The sequence below is a fragment of the Diachasmimorpha longicaudata genome, chromosome 9 (genome assembly GCF_034640455.1).
Source record: "Diachasmimorpha longicaudata isolate KC_UGA_2023 chromosome 9, iyDiaLong2, whole genome shotgun sequence".
Classification (NCBI taxonomy): domain Eukaryota; kingdom Metazoa; phylum Arthropoda; class Insecta; order Hymenoptera; family Braconidae; genus Diachasmimorpha; species Diachasmimorpha longicaudata.
Window position 1 is genome coordinate 5,878,546 of NC_087233.1, and position 16,599 is coordinate 5,895,144.

At 42.9% G+C, this 16,599-nt stretch overlaps 3 protein-coding genes across 5 annotated transcripts; 2 read left to right on the plus strand and 1 right to left on the minus strand.

The window, feature by feature from the left end:
* Positions 1-44: 44 nt before the first annotated feature.
* Dikar (dikar) lies at positions 45-10,484 on the plus strand. Of its 2 annotated transcripts, XM_064128094.1 has the most exons (5): positions 45-419; positions 503-1,184; positions 1,926-2,014; positions 2,227-2,391; positions 2,491-10,484. In XM_064128094.1, the coding sequence occupies exons 2-5, from the start codon at positions 1,157-1,159 to the stop codon at positions 8,473-8,475; spliced, it is 6,267 nt and encodes a 2,088-aa protein (XP_063984164.1). In that variant the 5' UTR covers positions 45-419; positions 503-1,156; the 3' UTR covers positions 8,476-10,484. The 2 variants fall into 2 exon arrangements, with proteins under 2 accessions (XP_063984164.1, XP_063984165.1); XM_064128095.1 differs by lacking the exon at positions 1,926-2,014 and having other exon boundaries at positions 45-1,184.
* Positions 10,475-12,758, minus strand: LOC135166190 (large ribosomal subunit protein uL1-like). The gene is made up of 4 exons (XM_064128260.1): positions 12,602-12,758; positions 11,691-11,846; positions 11,139-11,287; positions 10,475-10,888 (listed from the first exon to the last, which is right to left on the minus strand). The coding sequence occupies exons 1-4, from the start codon at positions 12,604-12,606 to the stop codon at positions 10,545-10,547; spliced, it is 654 nt and encodes a 217-aa protein (XP_063984330.1). The 5' UTR covers positions 12,607-12,758; the 3' UTR covers positions 10,475-10,544.
* A 201-nt stretch (positions 12,759-12,959) lies between these two features.
* On the plus strand, positions 12,960-16,554 carry LOC135166135 (major facilitator superfamily domain-containing protein 6). Of its 2 annotated transcripts, none has more exons than XR_010299628.1 (8): positions 12,960-13,175; positions 13,515-13,616; positions 13,960-14,763; positions 14,847-15,040; positions 15,168-15,487; positions 15,573-15,748; positions 15,892-16,144; positions 16,256-16,554. XR_010299628.1 is itself a non-coding variant. In XM_064128162.1 (8 exons), the coding sequence occupies exons 2-8, from the start codon at positions 13,553-13,555 to the stop codon at positions 16,324-16,326; spliced, it is 1,797 nt and encodes a 598-aa protein (XP_063984232.1). In that variant the 5' UTR covers positions 12,964-13,175; positions 13,515-13,552; the 3' UTR covers positions 16,327-16,554. The 2 variants fall into 2 exon arrangements, 1 of the variants encoding a protein (XP_063984232.1); XM_064128162.1 differs by having other exon boundaries at positions 12,964-13,175; positions 15,892-16,059.
* Positions 16,555-16,599: the final 45 nt, after the last annotated feature.

The following is a 16,599-nucleotide window of genomic DNA, read 5'->3' on the forward strand; positions in this document are numbered from 1 at the left end:
GAGGCGCTACCATCTTCCAATTACCACTCCTACATTTCCCCCTACTTCCAACAACTCACAAATTCTCTGCAATACTGAGTTTTCCCCACTATCCAGTAAAAAGCGTAAAAAAAACGTCTCAGTCCAAAAAGGAAAAAACGCCTCCCATATTATCCCTCGGTTTTCACGAGAACGTTCATGTGTACAGTTTTCTAATCTCTGTCGTTGCTTACCCCCTCAAAACACTAATCTACACAGGTGTCGAAGTGGCACCAGTAGCTTCTGCGAGGTAAAGCTTTTCAAGTTAGTGGATGTGTTACAAAAAAAAAAAGCCTGAAAAGGGAAAAATAAAGAACTTGAGGATTGGGTGGGAAGAGGGAGATACAGAAGCGAGTCCAAGGAGTCAGTTCCCGCGAGTTTTCACAGGGCTCTGGAGAGTGGCAAGTGATTTTTTTTTACCCAAAATCATCGTTCTCTCGTTTGTTTCTCACCCCGTGAACGTTAATTTTTTCTCCCCTTCAAGGTGTGGATATCGTGGAATAAGTGGAGGGCTTGCAGACTTTGTAATGATTTTTTTTCGGTGATTCAGTAGTTGTTTTCCTGTTCATCCAGTGACTGTGTTGATGACCGATGAGAACGGTAGTCGCGCGCATCTCTTACACCGTTGAGTTGACAAAATAAAGTTGAAGATAAATAAATAATCGAAGGAGAAGGAAACAGCAATTGGAAACATTTGTGGTTTTATTTTAACGTGAAGAGTGTTAATGCTAGTGCTGGTGATTGGTGGGTGTGCCAAGGATTTTTCCCAGTGACTGGAAAAAAGGGTGGAACCACCAGGTGACGAGGAGTTGGGTCTTGGTCCACCTGGTTGCGATGTGGAGGCGTCGTGGATGGTTTCTCGGCGTCCTGGAAATACCAGCCGGTGTCGACGACACGAGAAATTCTATTGGCATTGCTTGGAGTTACTCATTGCTAGATTTGTTCGGTCATCACACTGGATCCACTGAGATTCTTCACAATTGAATTGCAGAATTTTTTTTTTTTTTTCATTGTTCCTCAAAGTGAAGGTGAAGGTGTTCTCTGGCCCATTGGGCTTCACTTGGAATATTGAATACGTTGGCTGGAGGATTTTTTGTTGAGCGTAGAACAATTTTGCCCGCCACAAGGACGGGTGGTTATGTTTCCCACTTTCATCGGAATCCTAGGTAATTATCACATCTCGTTATTGATTCATTTTGCCAGATCTTTGGGGATTTTCAATGCCATTGGAATTCACCAAATTGCTTTCTCATTTGTGTGTTGAAATTATTATTTTAATACTCTGGTCTGGAGTTAATTGTCGAAGAATAAGGGGCGTGAGGGAGGGGGGGATTTAACGTTATAATCACTTTTTGTTCCAACCATAGTCAAATGTTTGAAAATGTTTTTTTTCTTTCTTCTACGAAATTTATCCATTTGTCTGCTGGCTTTGGTATCGCAGAATGATAAGGACAATTGAAAGAGTTCAGTTGCTCAAAGAACGTAGAAATAAAATATAATTCATTCATGTGTTTACGTGTTTATTTGAATTCAGAGTGTAATGAAACACTTATTGTTGAATTACCGAGCGTTACCAGCACTTAGCATTACCCAGGATTCGCTACGGGGACGCAGCCGGTGTGAACCGCCCCAAGACCTTATTAGGGCCTGGTACCGTTTCTAATTTGTGTATATTAATGGTTACCACACGTTCTTTTGACACTTTTCTCTGGACCCATTTTTTACTGATTTATGGAATAATCTGTAATCACTGGACTACAGAACTGGAATGAGCAAATCAAATTTTGTTAAAATTTTAATCGCAATTTTTTATGCTTTCATTGGGTTGTAATCGACAGGATGAAAAAAAAAAGTATAATCACTGTGTCTATTGCGTAAATATTTCCAACAATTGTTAATTCTTCTAGACATACAATCGTGGTGGGAGGTGCCGAGTATAGCACACTTCTGCTCGTTATTTAGGGCTGCCTTCAATCTCCTGGACTTTGATATCGAGGTATCTAAACCCATAAGAAAATTGCTTACATGCTCTCGTAGGCAAAATACGTTAGACGATGCAAAACAAAATTCACCAGCAAGTAAAATTCCTGAAAGATTGTAAGGACTCATTGGCTCCCCAGACATAACCCGGCTTTGTGCTATTAATCAGATGTTCTCTCTTGGAGTGAATCTGGAGAGCTTTTCTCTAATATTTCTGGAGTTTTTCAGGATCTTGAGGAAGCTCTACTGACAGACGGTGGTACTGAGGGCAGATTACTTCAGGAATTAATTGTTCGATTGTTGGGGGGCTGCTTACCCAATGAATCTCGAAATGACATCTCCACGTTCAATTATCAGATGTTTCTTCGGAGATTATTTCGAAAAAAGTGTCAGGTAAATATTTAAACACATAATTATTTATTTTTTCAAGCCCCTAAATCTCAACCAAGCGAACAATAATCCCGTTACACCTCTGAACACTTGTAACTTCAGGACTACAAGTACGAGAATCCCTTCAACACAGATGTAGACTTCGAGCTCCTTCCACTCCGTCAAAAAGTCGAGATCCTTCGTAGCCTCTGCGACTTCCGTTTGGACGCTGAGGACGTTGAGCTAGCCCTAAGCAACCTAGACTCAGACAGTCTTCGCGTTGAACCATTGGGTCATGACCGTAGTAATTCTGCCTACTGGTATTTCTACGGTACCCGTCTCTACAGAGAGGACTACATCAGTCCCGATAAGGCCCTCTCCCCCCGTCAGACTCGTCGAGCGCGCGACAAGAGGCGTAAAAAACGACGTATCAGAGGTGAAAAGGTGGTGGAGAAAGAGGAGGAGGAGGAGGAGGAGAATGAGGCTGATCATTTAATCGCCGACAAGGTACACGACAGTCGTACAACAGTTTGGCAGGTGGTGTGCTTTACCCCGCAGGATTGGTCCCGCCTTGTTGACAAATTTAAGGATTCCGAGTACGATACTGAGCGAAAATTGTATCACACATTGTCCGAGGATTTTCTCCCCGAGATTCCAAAGCTCTTTGAGTTGAAGGAGAAGCAACAGCGTCGTCGATTGCTGGAGAGAAATACAAGGGTCCAGCGAGGTCAGGAATCAGCTGAGCCAACCGAAGAGGCGATAATGGTACGAGCTAAGATGAAAACAAAGGCAAAAGCCACGAGACGAAGTCAGACTATGAAAAATGGAGACAGTGAGGACGAGGCACCACCTCCAGCTCCACCACAGAAGAAGGGAAGGCAGACTAATAATTCATTGGCCTCAGCTGATGGTCAGATTGTCATTCACACTAGGGATGAGCTTGAAGGGCCACCGAAGAAGGGACTGCCCAAGCACACCAGCACTTATGTCTCCTCCTATCCGTACACCTTTGGCATCGAAGAGGAGGAGCGTCGTGTTGGTATGCACAAGGTCCTGGAGAGCCTCAAGGATCATGTGGATGCCTGGCCATTTGTTGATCCTGTTGATGAGGAGTACGCCCCTCGATACTATTCTGTTGTCAGAAAACCCATGGATCTTTCCACGATGGAGGAGAAACTCGAGGGTGGCTCTTACAAAAATCTCAGTCAATTTAAAAAGGATTTTCGATTGATCGTCGACAACTGCAGACAGTATAATGGGTCTGACAATGAGTACACGGAAATGGCGGTTAATCTGAAAGAGGCATTTGACAGGGCTGTTGATCGTTACCTAGAGTCGGAGCCCTCTAGTGACGAATGCCCATCAGTTCCTGCATCACCAAATGCTATTCCATCATCACCTTATCCAGCTCGTGCTTCCTCATCGCCTTCGTTATTAAGTAGTACACGTAAGCGTAACAAAAGATCAAAGCAAAAGTCTAAATCAAATAAGAGTGAGAAGAAGAGTAAGGGAAGAGGGAGAGATGAAGAGGAGGAAGATGAGGATGATGAGGATGAGGAGGAGGAGAAGGAGGAGGAAGAGGAGAGCCCTAGGGATAAGAGGGGAAAGAAAAGATCAAAACGTGCTAAGGAGGAGGAGGAACGTAATGAGGATAATAACGATGATGATGAGAATGGTGCAATATCAGAAAGTTCTGTGATAAAGTCAAAACGAAAAAAATACAGTGAAGTTGAGAGATTGTTACCCAAGAGTAAAAAATTATCGGCCAAAGAGGAGAAATCCGAGGAGAGTAATAAACGTGGTAAAAATCGACAGAAGGAGCAACTTAATAAGAACAGTAAGGAACACAGGGAGAGCAGAAGAAAGAAAGAAGACTTCGAGGAGGACCATGAGCCACTTATTAATATTAAGAGTAAGAGTAAGAGAATTGAGAAGAGAGGAATTGAGGATAATGCAGGTTTAGCTGATAGAATTAGCAGGAAACAGAAGAAGCCAGAGAAAATTGTGGAGGAGTCTGATGACGAGAGGTCCTCCGATGTTGAGGAGAACGGTAAGCAGACGCCGGAGAAGAAGAAAAATCGCAGCAAGAAGGATAAGACCAGTCCAAAGGCACCAAAAGTCGATGTCAAGCACGATCGTAAGGCTTCGAAACTGAAGGAGAAAAAATCAAAAGTCAAGAAGATAGAGGACAGGCCGAAGAACGGTGAACTGAAAAAAGTGGAGAGGGAGAAAGACACCAAAAAGGAAGATACAGCGTCTAAAAAATTCGACTCATTAGTCAGCAATAAAGATCTCGAATCCCTGGACTCTCTGAAGGATCGAATAAGTGAGCGTAGACGTGAGGACAAGCTCAAACAAGAGAGGGAAAGAGCCAAGAAATCCACTAAAATTGATACTGAAAAGAAAAAAGTGCCTTCAAATGGTAATACCTATCACGAGAGTGCTAAGGTGAACCTGAAACGAGCTAAGCTTAAAAAACCTGTTAAAGATGATAAAGCTTTACTGAGCAAAGATGAAACTGTTGAAATCAAAAAGCCTAAATTGGCGCATGTCAAACATGGCAAAAACAGGGAGGAGAGTCCGGCAATTCAAGCACTGAATCAGGCAACTGAACAAACACTCAATGATATTAATAAGTGGTTGGATGATGCACCAAAATTATCTGAATTTTCGTCAGGCAGTGATTCACCCCAAACTAAGCAGCCATCCACTAGTGAGACATCATCGCGTGGAAAGCCAGAGCCACTGGTTCGTAAACGTCCAACTAGTGTGAAATTTTTGGGTCCAAATGGTCCACCGAGACCGAAAAAAGTTCAAAGAACCATTGACAGACTTCAGCCTGGTAAGGCGAAGGGTAATTTATTGCTGAAGAAACCGCTGCCCAGTGGTAGCAACTCGACTGACACCTCGACAAGCCAATCGACCACGGATGTTGATCATCCGAGCAAAGACAACACTGACGAACCAAAATTGAGCCTTGGTACTGTTCTCAAGAATTCAGACTCCATTCAACTCATGTGTAAGAGCTTGGTATCCTCACCAAATCCGAATTTATCGAACGAGGATGAAGAGGACGATCGTCCAGCTTTAGCCACTTCAAAAGTTAAGGAAGAGGACAAGTTCAAGGAGACAAAGGATGCGGCTCTGAAAATCGATCCTGAACAAGTGAAGAGTACCCAGGAGGAGTCACACAAACCAAAGTCAGCGACGCCCAATCTGAGTGCCTGGTTCAAGGCATTTGGCGCACCAAAGTCCAAGAAGAAGGAGGAAGAGGTCGATGAGCCAGCTAAAAAAGAGGAATTCCAGGAGTTACCGCAGCGTCAAAGAAGAATGAGCGCTGGAGGGAGCAGTGTCAGTGAGTCGGTCTCGAGTTTCTCTCAAGAATCTCCCCCAGGCCTGACAATCAGGTCACCCCAGAGTCAGCCAGCCTTGACACCAACAGCAATAGAGCAGCCAATTCGAGCTGGCTTCTATCAGGATGCATTGTCCACTGGGAGTAGTCCCAATAACAGTCCCTACTACGCCACACCCCCGAGATACAGTGCCCAGCTCCCTCCCACCCCATCCCCGCAGAATTATTCTCACCCACTGTCCCCAGCATATCCTTCCTCAGCAGCATACGATCAAAATCCCCTGTACCCTCAGCTTCCCCAGGCCTCTCACCAGGTTTACCAGAAGCCAGGGACCCAGGAGAATCCCCCAGAAGCCTATCCCACCTACTCCCAGAACTCTCCCCAACCCGAGAACTACATCAACTCCCCCCAACAGCTTCCAACAAACCAAAAACTGTCTCCAGTATATCCTCAACCCTCCCCTCAAGCCCCCGTCTATCCCCAGAACTCCCCTCAACCTCCTCCAGCCAATTACTCCCAACCCTCACCCCAGCAGCCAACAACCCCCAACTACTCTCAACCCTCGCCCCAACAACCCACTGCCAACTACTCTCAACCCTCCCCACAAAATCCCACCTACTCCCAACCCTCCCCACAACAACAGCACTCCCCCTATTCTCAATCCTCCCCTCAACCACCACCAAGCTACTCCCAACCCTCACCTCAAGGGCCCAATTCACCCTACTCTCAACCCCTACCCTCACCAAAACCTCCGCCTTCCTATTCCCAAGTCTCTCCTCAGGCCCCCTCTCCCTACTCCCAACCTTCTCCACAATTTGCCCAGCCTTCACCCCAACCCCCAGCCAATTACTCCCAACCATCTCCACAGAACTCCACAAATTACTCACAACCATCTCCAGGATCTCGGAACTTTGCCCAACATTCACCCCAGCCACCGAGCTACTCCCAGCCATCACCGCAGAGTCTCAACTACTCTCAGACCTCCCCTCAGCAGCCACCGAAGTACTCCCAGCCATCCCCTCAAGCTCCAAACTACTCTCAGCACTCTCCTCAGCAGCAAAATCCGTCATCTACTGGTTACTCAGCCCAGCTTTCACCCCAACCAGCGAGAATCTACCCTCAGCCATCCCCCCAGCCATGTCCACTTCCAGTCCGACCACCGGCGAATTATTCGCAGCCATCTCCAAGGGCACCAGCACAGTCAACCCCGCAGAATTACCAGAAATCTGAGGAGTACGCGGGGGGAAGTTATCCTCAGGGCTTCAAGTCTAATCACTCTCCATACGTTCCACCAGTATCAGCTGCACCAGTGGAGGCTGAAAGACGAGTGGAGTACCTCAAGCCTGAGGAGAAGCTCCCAGTACAACAGATGGAGACACCCAGGAACTTCACATCAGACCCTCCATTGGGACTTAATCATCAAGTGTATCAGTCTAATCAGTTTCCACCAGGATATGGAAACAATTACTCGTCGACTGGTGATCCTCAGAGGCCGGGGTCGAGGCTGAACCCCCAGGAGACACCTCAGCAGACCCAGGAGAGACACTTTGATCCAGAAACTCTGAAGTACCAGCGTCAGGATCAGTCTCAGTTATTGAACTTCCAGCAGAATCTGTCAGGGCACGATACCATATATCAACCAGCTGGTGGCTTCCAGGCCCCACCCTACCCTATGCCCAATCCTAGTTGTCGTCCAGTGTATCCCAGCCCCCACTACTACGACGCCAGTGCTAAATCCTCTTCGTCATCGGTCCCAAGCTCCGGAGCATCGACTTTAGCTCCTGTTAAGAAACGAATGTACAACGAACCAACTAGTGATACTACAAGGACACTACCTGAGCAGCAATCGAGAGGGACTCAGGAGCAGTTTGGCTATGATCAAATGATGACCCTAGCGACATCAGAACCCGGACAAAATCTTGTGTCTGGACAATTTGAAGGTGGCTTTGGTTCACTTGATTCGGTGGCTGGTAATTCAGCCTATGCCAGACTGGGCCTGGGACTGGTTGGCAGGAGTTCAAAGGATCAGCAGCAGTTGCTCTCGATCCCCAGGCCCTCCAGCAAGGATGCACTGTCCTACAGACAGCCAGGACCGTCAGATCTCGATCTGAATCTCCTCCAGAGTCTCCAGAATGCAGCAGCCAAGACGATACCACCAACTCACTCGAGACGTGATCCACCACCAGCTCCAGCGCCGACTAAAGGACGGAAAAGCAAGAAAAAAGCTCAGGCCCAGGCTCAACAACAGGCCAGTATACCCGACCAACAGATGCCGGGCTTTTCTCAATACCCTGGAAATCCTGGTGATCCCATCGGTCTGAAGAACTCACCGGCTATTCCGCCAGGAGGTAGTGCATTCAATTTTGCAACACCAGCTGGTGGAACCAACAGTTCACCGTTCTACGACAAGGATGCCTCAGCTGCTGCTGCTGCCTTCGCCTTTCTCGATGAGTTCAGAAATCCAAACAGCTACTACAGCATTCTGAGGCAGCAGCAGCAGGGACAGCCACAGGCAACTCCTGTCACCGAGGCTGGACAACAAGCCAATAAATTGAATAATCAACCTCCTAGAAATTATCCACCTCATCCCTTCCTTCATTCCCCTCAACGATCAGCACCTTATGGACCACCGGTGTCAGCGTATGTCAGCCCCCATGGACCAAATCTGGGGGTCGATCCAGCTGCTTATCAACAGTACATTCATTCCCTTTATGCACTCCAACCACCCACACATCATCGACCATCGTGGCTCTAGCCGGAAAAAACATTGTGAAAAGACATTCTTCATCGAGTGAAATAGACTGAGTGCATTTATCATTTATTCGTAGTTGGGATCAATAGTGAGGTGGTTCAATGTGACAACACGAATGCCCATGTCTTTTGACATTATTCCTTGAGGTTTAAATTCAGAGGCGAAGTAGCAATGGGAGATAAGTCAGTTTTTGATGAATATCTCGATGTCGAGGAAAGACAGCGAAATTTTTATCGGAGCCTTTTTTATGGAGTGAAGTGAAAACTAGGACAAATGTCACTAGAGAAATTCCGCTATCTCTCGTAGATTTGGAGATATTAGTCGAAAACTGGAGTCACCGATAAGCCGGGTTATCTCCTTCTATCGCCTCGCTTTTAGAATTTTTAGTTAAAGGAAATAAAAAATGAGATCGACATTTCAAATATTTGACCATGTTATTACAATAGATGACGTCTCCGCATATATATTTTATTTTTCGGGAGAAGACACATTATGAATTTTGAATAAGGACAATGGAGAAGTATTTTTGTTGTTTTGAGGGATGTGAATGTTGAAAAGATGAATCTGTTGGAAAAATATGTTTTGTGACGCCGAATATTTTCAAAGTGCACTATTTCATACAAAATGATCACATATGTTCCAGAATTATAGTTATAATTAACAAAAAAACAGGAGTAGATCCATTAACACTGAATTTGTTATATTTTGCCACTTCACTACTGATTCATTATCCAATTTTTTATTATATTTTCCCCCTCAATAATGCAAGTCGACGTTTTCTATTTTATTAGTCCCGGTGACAGTATTTTCATTTTTGTTCTCCATTTGTCCAACATGAAATATTATTTTTTCTCAATGAATTTGTTACTAGTGATCGCTCTCTATATCTTTCTGTTGATAATTCGATTATCAATTTATTGACTTTGTGTTTACTGAGTATTCAGGAACTACTGGGAGATTTTCTTTCGAATTTGTTGGTGGAGGATGTGATAATAAGGATTGAGAGTGGATCAATTAAGTTGTGACAGTGGAGCATGTTGAAGATTAGCGTCGTAACGTTTAAACGTTAACCACCAAATTTTATAATTATTTTTTATTTAGCGATGATTAGACTAAGTAAACTCAGTTACAATTAATTTCTCCTCTTTCCCAATTCAACGATATTGCACAGAATCATGTCGCAATCATCAACATCCCCCGAATATATCACGAATTTTATACACATTATTACAACTCTTAATTATTTAATTAAGTCGTCCTTCCCTGGAGCTAATTGCTGTGTAGCTATATGTAAATAACAATAAGTCTTCTCAGGACGTGAATCGAAGTTTGTGGTTTCAAGTACCAAATAAAAATAAACCAGGAAACTGAATTAATTAAATAAAAATCTTAAAAGATAATTTATCGAAAAGACTTGTCAATGACCGATTCACGGCCAGAGATAGCGAAGCTCTCCCGAGCTTTTAGTGTTCTAATCTAATAGGTAATGAAAAGTACACCAATTTTAATGATTTAATTACCATGATCGTTGTAAAGGAAAAATAATGAATTAAGAATCGAAGAATAGATTGAGAAATTTAATCGGAATAAGCTTCACACTCATCGATCTGTCTCTCCCGGCTTGTTTTTCTGTAAATAAAATACATATCCCTGTCATAACTCCTCCTGACGAGTGAAAGCTACCGGTAGACATAGAGGCTAAAGTTAATCATTAAAGAGAAATGCAGAATGGAATCAATAAGAAAAAAAATGATGGATTATTGACCAGAGGAATTTAAACCCACGATCGAGTGAATGAGTAGTATCTGGAGCGACGAATGAACTAATTGTGAATTAAAACAGACGATAAATGTTTGAGTGAAGTGGAAAACGTCTTGACACATTACCCCCTCCCACCAATATCGATAGAGAAATATTTGATAGTTTATAATAAAGTATATAAATAATATACATATATAAATATATATATTGTAAATGTGTATCGAAAGAAATTAAAACACCGTTTGTTACAATTTTTCAGGTTATTCTTTATTTATCTTGAATTTTTATGCAAAAAATAAACGTAAGTTCATTCAGTACAATCGTTGGGGGGGTCCCATGGAGGACTTGATGTGGAGAGAACGAACGTTTTGCCAATGTTTCTTCAGGAGTGAAACCAGGAAGTTAATGGCGAGATGAACGTTCTGCACCAACTCGTCCTCGGTCATGTCGACGTGGCCAACAGCCACCGAAAGACAGAGTACTTTCTTCATCTGGAGCTTGATGGTTGCTTTGACCTCGTCAATCTTGGCGGTCATTGACTCCTGGTGAGTCAGAAGACCAGGGAATTTACCGGCTTTGTTTAGACCTGGACCCAGGAGACGGGGGATCTGCTTGATCAGAGACTCACTGGCCAAGAAAGCATCGTATTTCTTTGCTGAAATGAGTCGATCGTATTTTTTACATTAAATAATTTTCTTAATAGGTTTTTTTATGGATTTGGTATATAATCTGAAAAAATGTATCGACACTGATTGAGGTGCAAAGTAATTGAAAATCAATGCCCACACCCAGTGAAGAGTTGATCTCCTTCACATTGACGACCTTCATTGCTCTTCATCACGATGCAGGTGCTTTTAGGAAGGGTTTGTTGAAAAAAAAAAATTGATAACTCCAGGGGTATTTACCGAGTTTCTTGACGAGCTTCTTGTTCTTGTTGAGCTTCTTGAGGGCTTCAGCATCCATGAAGGGAACATTCTGGGCTTTGGCCTCGTCGCAGTGCTGCTGGTCTCCAAGAATGCAAACCTGCATTTTTGGCCTGGGAATGTTCTTCAACCTGTCAGAAATCCAAATAATGTTGATTTTTCATTGTTCCCACATTGTTGAACGATTGCGAACAATTCAAGGATTTTCCAGGTCACAGGGTGGGGAGATTGAAATTGAAGGAGAAATGTGGAAAGACAGGTCATCAGAAAAAAAAATTCTCCGGTCATTCAGACTTACCGTCAGGCAGATAATCAGGACCACGAGGGTCTCTGGATTACGCCTTAAAATTAACGGTAAATACCTCCCCAATATTTAAGACCCTGGGTGAGGGTCCGCCGAGATAAACTCAGCTTCCTGACATAATTCCAAGAAAGACATTTTCGATTTGAAATTTTCCCGAAAAAATTATTTTACTTTTTTCTGGGACTATTTGCCAAACGAAAAAGAATTCTCAGAGTCAGGTGGAAACGTACTTGACGGTACCGCTGAAACGCTTGTCCTTCTGGGGATCGTAGTTCTTCAAACCGATTTGGAGTTCCACGGTCTCGAGGAAGTTCCTCTTCTTCTCCTTCGAGTGCCTCAAGAGGGCATCGACGCACTCGTAGAACGTATCACGCGATACTTTAGACCTGAAATTATTGAGAGAATTTAGTCACTGCAATAATTTATAGACTTTGAATCTACGGAAAAAACCTACAAATCGATCAAAGTTACCCCCGAAGACGATTTAGGAAGCGAGAAAATTGCCAAAAATGAAATTCATTTCATTTTTTGAAAGATAAACAATATAAAATTGTAGTACTTGAAAATGTATCAACACTGATTGAGGTGCAATGTAATTGAAATTCAATGCCCACACCCAGTGAAGAATTAATCTCCTTCTCATTGACGACCTTCATTGCTCTTCATCACGATGCAGGTGCTTTTAGGAAGGTTCTGAATGTGAAAAATTCGTGGCAACAATTCAATGTAAACCAGGAAAAGCAAAATTTAGCTGAGTTGTTTCTAATCTTGACTATTGAGTTGATATAATTACTCAGGAAATGATCCACAGCATTGAGGTTGGCAACCTAACCTCTCAACCACGTGGCGTGACGTTAAAAAACCACGAATCCCAAAATATCTGATAAATCGCTTGAAAAATGAATCGAAAATCAAAAGCCTAATTTTCCCCCTTTTCCAAATGTGAAGATCTTAGAAAATAATTGATTGGGCATTGATTATGTCGATGTAAAATAAAATATCCTGGTAGCCATATTTTTTCCAATAAACGATGCAGTGAACGAGATGTAAAAATTAAAAAGAAATAACGCAGATTGAATTCATTGGAGTCTTACAATTTAGGATATTTTTAGTGGATTAGTGGAAAATATTAAGTACTCACGTCATGATGATCGAACCAGGCGGAGGCTACACAACCGTTCAGGACGGGAGCTAAACCGGAAAGAGACAGGGGATTATGGCCCCTCCGAAACAGTGGTATAGGAGATTGCTGACCCCTCCATAGGGCGGGGAATTCCCCTAGCGGTGGCGCATGAAGTACGATGGTGAATGTGGCTGTCGGTAACCCATTACCACAGACTCCTCCTCAATAAAATAATTAGGTAATTGATTATGTCAAAAATTCAGAATAAATTACCGTACCGTTTGTTACTTTTACCGAGCAGTTTACCTACGTTACTAACGTACGGTAATTTTTCCTGAATTTTTCTCCTCGTCTGGGCCTCCTAGAGCCCCCACATATTTCATTCCCCCCACCGATTTCTCGTCAATCAACCCACACATTTTGAATACGTCACTTCTCCGTTAGCGATTGCAACAATCAGCTGAGATTATTGACTACCGCGAACCGACAAAACCGAATCTGCTAACATTCACCATGATTTTAAATATTTGCATATTAAACAGCTGATCAATTCGTCACTAGTGACCCTCGCTGATTGATCTTTCTGAAGGAGGTAAGCAACCATCTCCATCACGTGTCACTTAGTCTTTAATTAAGGCCAGGATCGGGCCCAATTTTTGGATAGAAACTCATATCTCGTCCAGGGTAGTGAATGGGTGGGTGATTTTCTTGATCCAACCACATCATCAACTCACACCTAGTTCAGAGTCTTGTGGTACGACTCGAGAAATTATTTAATCGCCTAGTTTCATAGAACCTTGACTAGTTTATCACCAGCAGAGCAAAGTTCAATGTTTATTATCTCCAAAAAAATGCATACATTGCATGCAAACGCTTTTGAAATAGACTCCACTGGATCATGTTGCACGTCTGTTTTTCTCTATTTTTTCAGATTGTATTCCAACCGGGGAACTTTGAAAAATCAGCAGAATGGTGGGACACATCAACAAGGACTTGGTGCCTATGAAGGCGCATTATTTTCTTTACAATGCAGGTCAGTGTGGTGATGAAGGATAAGTTTATTTAATAAATAGCAAGACGCTAAAGGGGCTCAACTGAAGAGTTATCTACAGATCTATGAGAGATAACAGAATTTTCCCAGTTATAAATCTGGCTGACAAAAGACCTAGACCATGTCTTTTCCGGGATTATCCTGGAATATCAGTGTTAATGTTCGATAAGACTCGTGTGTAAGCACTGAGGAATTAAGACACGTGTCAGTGTTAACACACAAAAATTTCCACGAGTTAATTATCGGTTATCATGTGATTCTCCACATTTTTCAGGCTCTCGTACAATTTTCCAACGCCCACTCATCCGCATCTATTTGATTTCAGCGACGGGACCAATAGTGCCATTCCTTCCGACAATAGCAAAACAACTCGGTTTCTCCGGTTTCCTCGTGGGATCGATATACACTATTCTACCAATATCAGGTCTCATAGCAAAGCCCCTGTTTGGTGGCCTGGCAGATCGATTTCGCCTGCAGAAAGTCTTCTTTCTCCTGTTCCAAGCCATACTAGCCATAGCATTTTTCTCCATCTACTTCATTCCCCCAATTGAACACCAGGCACCACCAGCACAGGCTAACGTGACACTTACATGTGATAACGCACTTGTCTTTTTAAATATTTGTTCGAAAAAGGGATTCACTAATAAGACCATCAACAATGTCATCGATCACGGAGATCCACGAACAAAGTGTCAAATTTCTTGTGACTCTTCACCCAAATTATCGAAGACAATTTGTAGTTGGGGAGTATCGGAGTACTGTCTCCAGGAAAATCCCTCGAAGGTATCGCAAGAGCGAATTAATTTCTCAGCAATGTTCAATATGAATAAGAATGTTGATCTGCTCAATTGCGCGGACATGAGACTGAAGAATGCAACATTCTTGGAAGGTCAATACAATGTTAGTAAACCCGCCTGTCAGAGTCTGGTGACAGCCACTTGTGTTGCCAGTTGTCCAGGAGTGCCCGTGATGGAGAAGTTGCTTCGAGAGGCTCATGGAGCCACGAAAAATCCTACGAGCGATGAAACGGTTTATCAGTTCCATCTGTTCCTCTGGGCTGCTATCATCAGCTGGATGGGAATGGCTGTAGTTGTCAGCATTGCTGATGCCATTTGTTTTGATCTTCTGGGTGAGAAGAATTTTTTTTACTCAAGTGACTCTAACTTCCAGCGCAATCATTACTCTGTCTCTAGTTTGTCGGTATATTTCCAGGTGATGATGGGAGAAAAGAATATGGGAAGCAGAAAATGTGGGGCAGTATAGGCTTTGGTATATTCGGTATAAGTTCTGGGTATCTGGTGGATGTATTCAGCCGTGGACAGACTGTCAAAGATTATACTTGCATTTTTTACATAATGCTGATCGCGATGATATTCGATATGATTGTGTCAGCGACATTGAAGAAGGTGAGAAAAAATAGAGGTGTCATGTCAAATGTACTGCCAGGATTCACTACAATTGTTACATATAAATATGATAGGCCCATTGTAAACCCTTCATGTTATGAATTTTTCGTTCTTATGATAATTGCAGAAATCCGCGGAATACACAGATCACGATCCATCGGTGCTCTGGGAACTGGGCTCAGTGGCAAGGGAAGGAAGAGTCTTAGTATTTGCATTTTGGTGCATCGGTGCAGGGATGTGCACGGGAGTCGTGTGGAATTTTTTATTTTGGTATACTGAGGATATCGTAGGGGACGATGCTGACTGGTTGAAAACTATCCAGGGTTTGCTGACAGGGGTTCAGTGCTTTTTGGGAGAGCTACCGTTCAATTTTCTATCTGGTAGAGTACTCAAGAAATTGGGACACATAAACGTCATGAGTTTAGTTCTTCTGTTCTACGCCGCCAGGTGAGTCCAGACACCCAGTGAGATTTTTATTTATTTATGCTCCATAAAGTAATTTCATTTGATTTTACATCGCGATTTATTACAGATTCATGGCTTATAGTCTTGTCAGGAATGTATGGGTATTCCTGATCATTGAAATACTCCATGGACCCACGTTGGGCCTTTGTTGGCCGACGATGGTGTCCTACGGGGAAAAAATTGCTCCGTCAGGTACACGGGCAACTATGCAGGGTTTCGTCGGTGCTGTTTTCGAGGGTATAGGTGAGTTACGGGGTACTATTGTCATGGCTAATGCCTAGATGACATATCAAGCAAGGAGTTCCCAAATTTTCAGTTTATTATTCATAATATTTAAATAATTATCGTAAACATCTTAGCAACTTTGCGACCATTCAAACTTTCAGGTGTATCATCGGGGAGTTTAATCTGCGGTTGGTTAATTGGGTCGTACGGTGGAGTCGTCACGTTCCGGGTGTTCTCAGTGGGTGCCCTAGTGTGGCTCGCTATTTACTGGATCCTCCAGCTGTTATTACAAAAAGCCAAAGCCTATCCCCTTCACCAGGGCCACAGTCGTAAGTGGTGGAATTTCTAGTTGAGAAAATCGACTGTCTTAAGGCTCACAAACAATAAAGTGCACTATAAAAAATATAATTATTTGTAAATATCATCTTTTTTTTATTTTTTTATATTCCTTTTACCAGCCATATCGATGGATTGAACTGAATTCTCATTGTTTATACGGATACTGAAAAAGGTTGTTCTTTCCAGACCTGGCGAGTTATGCAACACCCAGTGATGCCATTCTCATGACCATGAGCCAGGAACTTCAAACGTATTGAATTTCTGAACGAACAATTTTAACATATACCGTAGGGTTTTCCTTTTTCTCAAACTGGTGCTTTACCTTAATTAATTTCAAGTGATGATAAGTAAATGTAAATCATTTTTATTTTATTGGCCGCTGGAATAATTGTTGTCAAGTTAATTTTGCGCTTGACAATGATCTGAAAGTGAAGTGAAACTGATGACACAGGACAATTAACAATAAAGTGAGAAAATTGGTAAAATTATTTGAGTCAAACCTCGAAAGCATTTTTTTGTGACGGACAATG

Excerpts from the sequence above, each read along its gene's own strand:
- Dikar (XM_064128094.1), top strand. The coding sequence starts at position 1,157 with ATGTTTCCCACTTTCATCGGAATCCTAG. Across the intron at positions 1,185-1,925 it reads CACTTTCATCGGAATCCTAG|ACATACAATCGTGGTGGGAG; the intron begins GTAATTATCACA and ends TAATTCTTCTAG. Across the intron at positions 2,015-2,226 it reads TCCTGGACTTTGATATCGAG|GATCTTGAGGAAGCTCTACT; the intron begins GTATCTAAACCC and ends GGAGTTTTTCAG.
- LOC135166190 (XM_064128260.1), bottom strand. Across the intron at positions 11,288-11,690 it reads CGTTTCAGCGGTACCGTCAA|GTTGAAGAACATTCCCAGGC; the intron begins GTACGTTTCCAC and ends GATTTCTGACAG. Across the intron at positions 10,889-11,138 it reads GAAGCTCGTCAAGAAACTCG|CAAAGAAATACGATGCTTTC; the intron begins GTAAATACCCCT and ends GACTCATTTCAG.
- LOC135166135 (XM_064128162.1), top strand. The coding sequence starts at position 13,553 with ATGGTGGGACACATCAACAAGGACTTGGTGCCTATGAAGGCGCATTAT. Across the intron at positions 15,041-15,167 it reads TGTCAGCGACATTGAAGAAG|AAATCCGCGGAATACACAGA; the intron begins GTGAGAAAAAAT and ends TGATAATTGCAG. Across the intron at positions 16,060-16,255 it reads CCTTCACCAGGGCCACAGTC|ACCTGGCGAGTTATGCAACA; the intron begins GTAAGTGGTGGA and ends TGTTCTTTCCAG.